This window comes from Ciona intestinalis, chromosome 1 (genome assembly GCF_000224145.3).
Source record: "Ciona intestinalis chromosome 1, KH, whole genome shotgun sequence".
Classification (NCBI taxonomy): domain Eukaryota; kingdom Metazoa; phylum Chordata; class Ascidiacea; order Phlebobranchia; family Cionidae; genus Ciona; species Ciona intestinalis.
The window spans coordinates 4,927,563-4,937,213 of NC_020166.2; the positions used below are offsets into that span (position 1 = coordinate 4,927,563).

Here is a 9,651-nt window from a genome sequence, read left to right on the forward strand (position 1 = left end):
TAACCAAGCGTCCAAGCATAGCACATAGATTCACCGTGTTGATATACTAATTGCGACAGTAGTTTAAGACGATGTTATGTCAAGCTTGACGTATAGCAGTGACAGTGTCACAGAAAAGTAAATGTCTTTTTGATTAAACCCCAATATGGCCATGTTTAAAAATACGAGAGGGTTTGATTCAATGTTTTAAATTGCATTTTATTTAATTTTGTTGGTTAAGGTAAAATCATCAAGCATACTCTAGCAAATACAAACTTACATGAATTGGATATGAAATGTCTTACGACCAGGAGGAAATAGGAGTAAATGTTCCAAATATACCGTTGGTCTTGCAGCAGGTACCAAATTTTGCTCTACAGGTTTTTACTATACAAGCCGATGACTCAATTTAGTAACTTTTATTGATTTGACTTTGTACCTGTGGCTGTGGCCTGTGGTTAACTGAAGTTATATTTAGTGTTAATGCTTTTGTAGCAGTTTCATGGTTTTGCTTAAACTACCTGGTGAACTTAAGTGAAAATTGATCATATCTCACAATATCAGTTCCCAGTCTGTATATTATGGCAGTTTTTGACAAAATTTTTACGTTTGTTCATTTGGCATTTCTGCAACACTAGTCCAATGTCCAATTAATCCCTTTAATTTATTTACAGCAACGATTACGCCACATCACTTCATTGTTTATCCGAAACTTAGCTATAAGTCTCCCATCCCAGGACCAGGGTTATGGGAGGCATAATGAGTTTCAGCAACCTCATCTGTACTTCACCATCCACTCTGATGAAACCACTGATGGTGTAAGGGGAAAGCAGAAAAATGATTCTTCTCAAAGTATGTCTAAATAATAACTATATATATGAAATTGTATAACAATTGAACCGAATGTTACTTATGTAACATCACATCAAGGGCAACCACAGTCGATAATTGCTAACTCACTTTTTTTAAATTTAATACACCTTGTGTAGTCGAGTCAAACTTAGTGGGTGATGTTCCTGTATCGGATGAGGTAGTGATAAAGTTATATAAAGAGTAAATCAGTGTAGGCTACCCTATGTGTCGGACAGAAAGAGCTAAACTGTAAAAATCTATTTTATAGCCTATCCGATGGGACTTTATCTCAATATTAATTTTATAAACATTACTGGAAAAACTAAAAAATAAGAAGTAATACCATTAAATCTGTACAAAGTTAGGTGTATTGCACATTTTTTTGGTAGCCACATCAATCTGTAAATTGTTTGTTGTTCTATAATCTGACTTCAACATGCTAACAGTAAAGTTAGACCTTGGTAAAGGCCAAAGGGCCATTACATACATAGACTTGTTAATACTGGTATGTTACAAATCCGATATCCATGTCATAGACCTGAAAACATATCATTGCTCTGCTTTATAAATCATTGCTCTCTGACTCACCACACATACATAATATAAACTTGCTGTGCAATGTTGAAGCTCATACACATCATAAGTATTTCAGTTGACGAAGTTGTTCAGTAAATAGTCGCATTGTCTTTCCAGTGGCCAGGAAGTCAGTTCGACATTTTGCCCGTATCAATTTCTTTCTGCAGCGTATGATCAACAACTGCGTTTACAGCTCCCAGTTTTCATTGTTTTTTTTGCATTTATTACAGCCGCACTATACGAGAGTGAAAAGGTGGCCTATACATCAAATCCATCATGGGCAAGTTTTAAAATCAACGGAACTGTGTTTGCTTCGCTCACAGGTAAGTGTTCATGGACCTATGTCACTTCTGTGTTAAGGGATTGTACTGTGTTCACTTTAAAGTTTGTCTAGTATAGATTTTAACCAAGAGAAATTGTCTTTGCAATTGCAATGTTGGTATTAACAGTTAGTTGCTCAACATTCTGTACGAATCATTTTTTAATTGTTTGTAACAATCAGTATAGTTTAAGCACTGTAATGAATGATTTACTGAGGCCTGCAGGCCTGCTTTAGTAATGCATTCCTTACACATTTAAAAATTCAGGGTTACGTTTACATTTATTTCATGAACAGAATTTATTCTTCGGTTGTGGATTGGTCATAATGGGAATTATATGCCAGCCCTGCATTGGCAGATATCTTTGAAGAAACTGCAATATTTGGGCAAAACTGTGAGTTGTGTTTGTATTACAGTTTCAAATTGTAAGTATTAAAATAAGCATAGTTTTATTCTGTATGGAAAAGTTCCTTGGCCAGGACCTGGAATTAAAGCTAGATTGTGCACATTGTCATTACCCCCAATAAAATAAGTATAAATAGTTTGTTTAATCCAAATAAGACTTTTGGTATTATCTGCAAAGTGCAATCATTATTCTTTAAAACATAGAGTTTCAGTCATATAGTTAAATGAAAGCACAAGCTACACCACATATGGTAAAAGTTGACTCATGTTGATAATTAATATAAAACAACCGGGAGGAAATTTTCATAACATCAAATATGACTACCTAAACAAAGTCTTGCATTCTTTGTTCATTACTTTTGGTACACTGTTTCGCCGAACATAGTAAACATAATAAACAATATATATATACAATAATATAGCCTGTATAACCAACACTGGTTCCAAAGATATTAAAGAACATATATCCTCAATAAACAATACATACATATGTCCCAAGGAGATGATTAAACAATATAATATAATATATGCTCAACTAAACAACTTTCCTTTTCGTGCCACCTCAAACTCCGATAAAATCTTATTTGATATGAAACAATGTATGACAGTGGTTCATTAACTTGTACTTTTGTTTCATATTTTGTATACTATAAATATAGTCAACTGTCCTCATTTAGGTTTAAATTTGTAGAACGTCAATGTATAAAAAGATCTTGCTGTCGCTGTGTGAGTGTGTGTTTTCTGTTTGATTTTTATTTAAACAGACAAATGTTAATAATATCTACATGTACCCCTACACGTGAAGTCCTACAAAATTAAGCATAATAAAGTTTGAGACCATCATTATAGTAATAAGTATCCTGACAGTTAACATGTAGTGATGTAGTTACATATTTTTTTATATATAACCTGTTTTACATATTTGTACACGTTGCAGTTATTCAATGAAGATGTGCACTACCATTCCAATGCTGTTGTATTTAAAATGAATGGATTATACCACGGCCACAACACATCAGTGAACACAACAATTCATTCAGGAATGTTGGACTGTAGTGATATACGCAACTCATATAGCGTGTTTGCCTTGCAGAGGTGGGATGGAAATGATCATGTTTTATTGGATTTTATTTATTGACATTACGTAAATATCTTTAATAAGTTCATATAAGTCAGTATAGGAATGACATAGGCATCTAACTCCTAAATACAGGGAATGCATGGATAGTAAAACACACATTGCTATGAAACAAATGTAACTTTTTAATTCTAGTGTTTACTGGTTAATACAGTGCATGGAATTGCAGGATAGGCCAGCATACTCTGCCAACCTCGGTTTGTTGCCTATGTACACAGCTTTACTGACTAACTTTCTCACGCCCTTTATAGAATAGCAGCTTGCTACAAAATGAATCGTCGGTCAAAAGAAAAACGGGACCATCATCAACATCATATTAACATACAGCTGCTAGGCAACAGCCCAGTTGTACAGTTGGTAAGCAATATTGAGTGGTGAATTAATTTGAATACTATGTTGACTAAATTGTTTTCAATAGAAATGTGCAATGGAGAGTCTTCATCACAGAATTGCTCATCTGCGAAGTTTACTCAAGCGTGAAAAAGCTCTGTTAACCAATGAGAGGAAAGAAGCCAACAAACAATGTTTAAAGCTCCAACAGAGTGGTTAGTGAATAAACATATAACTCTTCTACTTCTACCTCCCACACCCATCAAAGGGCATAGGTGCTAAAATTATTAGATTAAGTGTTAAGGTAGATTGATTAAGGATGTTAAAGTCCTAAAACGATTACATTCGGGTTAGCTACATTTTGAACTTCATACTCAGATATAATACTATATAAATAGCCATTCACCCTGTAGAACCTCGCCTATGCAGAATTAAACTATTGTTTAAAATCCAGTCTCTGATCTTGCTAAGAAGAAAGAACATCTTCAAGTACATCAGTCACGACATAAAGACTCTCACAACTTGTATCTTTGCAATCGGGAGAACGCTGCTCATCTAGCTGGACAACTCGCTTTACAACGCAGGAATATTTTATCCGAGCTTACCCACATTTTCCCCATCTCAACTGTACGTCATACACTACCAAGTCCAAGGTAGACATAAATGTTGACCCTTATAAACTTGTAAAATGCAACCTTGAAGTTGATTGGTTATTTTTTGTTAGAATTACTTGAAGTCTTTTGTGTGTCAAAGCAGCAACGTTCACATAGTTTTATGACATGTTCTGCAGTAAATTATGTGATTTTTTACAATTATTTTTTACTTGGTAAATAGGTGTTTTGGAAAAACAGATTAGAAATAACTAAAAATCTTTTATAGGAAAATGCATTTTTCTGTCATTATTTTCATATTTTTGCAGAAAAAAAGGCGTAGCAGTTGTCAGTGATGTGTATGTCATATGTGGAGTAAAATTGCCAGACTCTGAACACTTCAATAGTGAGTAAACATCTGGTTTAAAAATGGAAACTTTTGACACCTACGACCTAAGGCTTTGTTTTTATTGTCAAGTAAAACCAGTTTATTGTAGGAGATTCAGATAGCACATTTAGGTATTTTTTTGTTGTAATCTATGCAATATTGTGCAGCAAAAGAAGACAACCATACCTCTGTTGCCCTTGGTTATGCTGCTCAACTTCTATCTATGATGTCACAATTTCTTCTTGTGCCGCTACGTTACCAGATTGTCCAGCAGGGGTCACACTCGAGTGTCATAGATCATGTAACAGAGAAATTAAACGACAAGGAAAGAATGTAAGACAAGAGACTTTATTATGAATCTCCAAGCTGGAAATGAAATTATGAATACTGCCTCTTCAACCGCACCCATTTGTGTTTGCCAATCTTACATGCACCAAATTTCTTAGATATGCCTTGCTCGTCACATTTTTTTAAATTCTGTAAGTCTGCAACTCTAGAATAGAAATATTCATGGAAACTTGTTATTCTGTTCCATTTTATGTGGGTAAAGTCCTTGTCAAGGGCCTGAGATTTATGCAATATTTGACCCATTATTACTCCCTAAAGTGTTTCTGTGTTATGGTAATGGTTTAATTTTTACTTTAACAGAAGATTCCCTGGCACTCCCTCTGCATCACATCATTATTACACACTTTCTTTTTCAGATTTCCGATATACGTACGTGGAAACAAGGATCGCTTCCTCTTTGAATACGGAGTCTTCCTTTTTAACAAGAACATCGCTCAACTCCGTTATCACTGTGGACTTGGTACTCAAGATCTCCGACCAACTCTTCACAACATTCGGACACTGCTTCAGGATCGACTTGGAGCAAAACCGATGTAAGTGGGTAATATGTGGAGTGCCATTTTTTCTTAAAAAATACACAGACATTTTTTTGTATGCGCTACACCCAAGGCTGGCAGAATATGCAGGTCTAACCTGGAATAAACATTGGAAACAATTAGGTGAAATTTGATTGACAGGATACATGTCTAACTGTCCCCACTTCCCCTGTATTTAACAAGTTTGGTGCCTATAGATATAAGTGGAGTAGTTCTATGACATTGGTTGTTTTTCAACTTGCAAGAACAAAATAAACTAATTTACTGCTAGGCAATTTCGACGCTTGATTTCATGGCTTCAATAGCATCCTGTTTTTAATTTATTTTTAAAATAAATTATTAAATTTAAGATTAAGTTATATCAGGGTTGATTGAGTATTTGCCAAGTTTGTGTGCCAAAAGCCCTATACAGATTTGATTGTTGTGTCATATTTGAATTTTGCATCTTTGTTACAGACATTTTTTTTACAGAAGTCTTGGTTCTTCTTCAATAAAAAGTGGGAGTTTTCTTGTTCCCACGATGGCAACAGAGAGTAAATCAGGTTGGCAACCTTACTAATATTTTTGGTATTTTATAAGGAATTGGTTGATTGTTACAGTGACCTGTAGTTCCATTATCACATTACAAATTAACGTAATAAAAGTTGCATAAATCTACATGTATAATCAGACACAATCATTCGTTACATAAACAAAGATAAAACTAATTAAGCAGTAATACCAAAAAAATGTACCACAACGTAAAGAAATTTTAACAATATAATTTCACTTTTTGTTGGTATAAAAGTGGAGCTGTTGTTTAAACTTTAAATTGTTTTCATGAAATACAAATGTCACAGATATGCTGGTTGATTTGGGTGAAAGCTCTAAAGGAAGTTTATATGACAATACCGTTGCTTCACTGCAGGTTTGTTGAATGTTTAATTTTAGCAGAACACAGAATTTTACATGGTGTCTGTCTTTGCTTAGTAAATGCTTTCTTTGTTGGCAACTTGCAAGTTGGAACTTAGCTCAATTTATTGGTGGATTAGTAAAAGAGCATCTATCAGTGTCTAACAATCTAACCCATGATATAAATCTTTATTTAATCCCGACTTGATTAAACCTGTTTTTTTGCATTTGTTCAGTCAACCACTGGCTGGCTTGTGTTTTTGGCTGTTAGCGTGTTAAAAATGTTATATGTTAGAAAAATGCAAAGTCGACTGACCTGTCAAGTTTGAGAGGTGAGCTTTTTGGAGCAAGCGAGATGAAAAAGTCCCGTGATCGCTCTCCACACTTAAGTGATCACAGAAGAGACACCACTCAGTTTCAACCGTTGTCCTCCAAAGATATTCGGGTAAATGATAAACAACAACAGCACAGCCATACTATTTGTATGAATGTTATAGTTTATTTTCCTGCTTGGTGGGCAGAGCGGTATTCGTTATAATGTTGTGTATTTTTAGACACCACGAACTGTTTTACTGGGTTGTTTTTTTTAAGGGAAAGACGATTTACATAATCAGTTTTGAACCTGTGTCCTCTGCTTTAGAGCCAGGTGTCCAACCACTGTGGAATTGTTAATTTCTTTTTTTAAGATGTATATTTTGTTTCTAAAGAAAAACTTACTACCCTTATAATACTGAAACCCCAAGTGAAAACTAAACAACATGAAAAATGCAGTTTTATTTCAGTGCAATACTGCATTGGGGTTTAAATATAAATCAGCATCTCAAGGCCTATGATACAACCTATATTTTCGGAACTGACATGCAATGTTATCAGGAGCACAAATGTCCAGCAATGTATTACCCATTGGGCTTTATAGCTTTCTATAATCTTATTAGTAAGAGTAAATCCTTTTTAGTAAGAGTAAATCTTTTTTAATATTTTATAGACAAGATTAAACACAGAGTCCGTGGAATCCGTTTCTCCTAGTTTCACGCCCTATCGCACACAGCTCACCGGTTTGGAAGAGCTGGGCCAATCAAATAATTTAAACAACAAAGAAAGTTTTGCGACTGCTCGTGCTGAACTTTTCGGCACCAAGTCATCCATGCAAAAAATTTATGAGCCTACAAGATGGGGTAAGAAAGTAACTGGGAAAGTTAATTCGAGGAACTCATCTCAACGTGATGAATTGTTCGGAAAGTCTGGTTTTAACTCTAGAAATGACGAGTTTCGAACAAAAAGTGACACTGGTTCAAGTAAAAGTTCAAGCGAAGCTTTTGTTGAGGATTTTATTATTGTCACTGATTGTTCAGATAAAGAGAAAACACCTGGCGAGGGTTTCTCTTACATGTCCGCGCTTAGTGATCATCACAGTACTGACCAGATTGGAGAAGAAAATGGTCTTTCTATAGAGCTAAAAAATCCTAATCCTTTTCGTGTAAGTGCTGCAGGTCAGCTGACCAGTTTTAGCCAATCAGACGATCTGGATCTTTGTTAACAAGCTAGGCATAAAGTTAAATATTAAATAATATTGCAGACATTTATGTTGATTATAGTATTTTTGCCCCAGTGTTCTAAAATGAACAGTTTGTAAAACATATTAAATTTCTTTCTTTCATCGATTTTTTGCAGTATATTGCTTATATAATTTTAAACCTATTTATAGTGCAATATGAAATTGTGTTTTTATTTAAAACGTTTTCCATATTTCAATTTAATTTACAAAGGAAATACAAGATATCACAAAAGTAGGTGTTATTTTGGTTAGAACTCTATACAGCTTTAAATAGGATTTCGCTTAAATATCAACTATTAACAATATTTATAAAGGAATTTCTGTGGTTTAGTTAGGCGTTGATTGATTAGATCTTAATTGCCATTTATACCCTCAAGCAATGTTGTGTTTGTGTATTGTTTCACATTTCTTTAGGTTGCAATGTTACAAACTCTTTAAAAAAAATTCATTTTTAAATTGGTTGCAGAAACATGGTTCGTGAAATCAACTGCTTGTAATAAACAGGCTAACAGGGTTTCTGCGTCATGTGAGAAAGAACTATTTTGTAATTGTATCATAAACCACAACGCATATAATTAGGTTGGTAAAACTTGTTTTGGGTTTATTGTGGGAAGAATCCCTTTATTAAATATTACTGACTAAACACCGATGACTCATATACGTTTGAGAAAAACAGTGGCAAAGAGGTTACATTTATCCCTTCGGTCAAACGATGCAAAAACATCGTAAAATTTGAACTCATTTTAACCAATCAGAAACGACCTCTCATTTTTCAGTGACGTCATTTTTGCTGGTTGCTTTCTGGTACCCGCTATTTTTGAAATTATTCTTAACAATATTTTACTTTAAAAAAATACATACATTGTAGAGAAAACTAGGTTAACACATTTATATTAACTAAATTTGTTTTTGTTGCAAGTCCACTTATACCCCAATTGCTTATCGCGGATTGCGCGAAAAAAAAGAAAAAAAAAAATCGATTTTTGAAATGAGGTCATCAAGAACGAAAGAAGAAACGCGCAGAAGCGGAGTGGATCGATAGTTGGGCGTATTCGGTTTGCGAGTGGTGTACATTGCCGTTGTAATATTAGGTTTTCAGCTATGTACGGTGTAATTGAGTGTGCTTAAAATGTGAACACGTTAGTAAACAATATTACTAAGTTCCGTGCTAAGAATAAGAATCTAGGTCCTCCCTGTAGTGCGCTTATTTGTTGGTTCTGTGAAATGATTTCCGATGTATGAGAACTGAGCGTTTGTATTTGTTTTCCCATCATATAGTAGCCACTGCAAGGTCGTTGTATTCATCAGTTGAAGTGTTATAAAGTGAGTGTAAAAGTGTTATAAGGTAATTTTTAAAGTTAAAAGGTGTGCAACAATATACGGCCTTCAAATTGACTATGGAAGTATTTTACTATGTAGTTTGCAAAGGTAAAACTTTAATAGCACTTAGATTTAACCAGTTTGGTTTTGCTTTTGTATTAACTACCTTATGTTTCAAGAGCTGGTATGCTCTCTTGTACACTTTTGTTCTATTAAAATAATTGTGGAGTATTTGTTGATTCAGGTAGTAATGGCTACAAAAACAACAATTGAAAAAAGATTAAAAACAAAATGGTACCTTCAACAGCAAATATATATATATATATATAGAGTGAATATTTATTTTTTGCTTGCCTCAAACCGAGTTGAAAATATTGTGTTTGCGATGAGGATATTTTTTGTCAAGATTTAAAAAGAATTTTT

General features: G+C 34.1%; 1 protein-coding gene across 1 annotated transcript; it reads left to right on the plus strand.

Annotated features, from left to right (window-relative positions):
- The first annotated feature begins 183 nt into the window (after positions 1-183).
- LOC100176751 (UV radiation resistance associated protein) lies at positions 184-8,395 on the plus strand. The gene is made up of 15 exons (XM_026834317.1): positions 184-338; positions 654-831; positions 1,638-1,730; positions 2,024-2,121; positions 3,070-3,227; positions 3,522-3,627; positions 3,689-3,815; positions 4,055-4,253; positions 4,520-4,596; positions 4,746-4,911; positions 5,283-5,459; positions 5,934-6,004; positions 6,302-6,369; positions 6,649-6,798; positions 7,339-8,395. Exons 1-15 carry the CDS (start codon positions 276-278, stop codon positions 7,888-7,890), a joined length of 2,283 nt encoding a protein of 760 aa, XP_026690118.1. The 5' UTR covers positions 184-275; the 3' UTR covers positions 7,891-8,395.
- Positions 8,396-9,651: the final 1,256 nt, after the last annotated feature.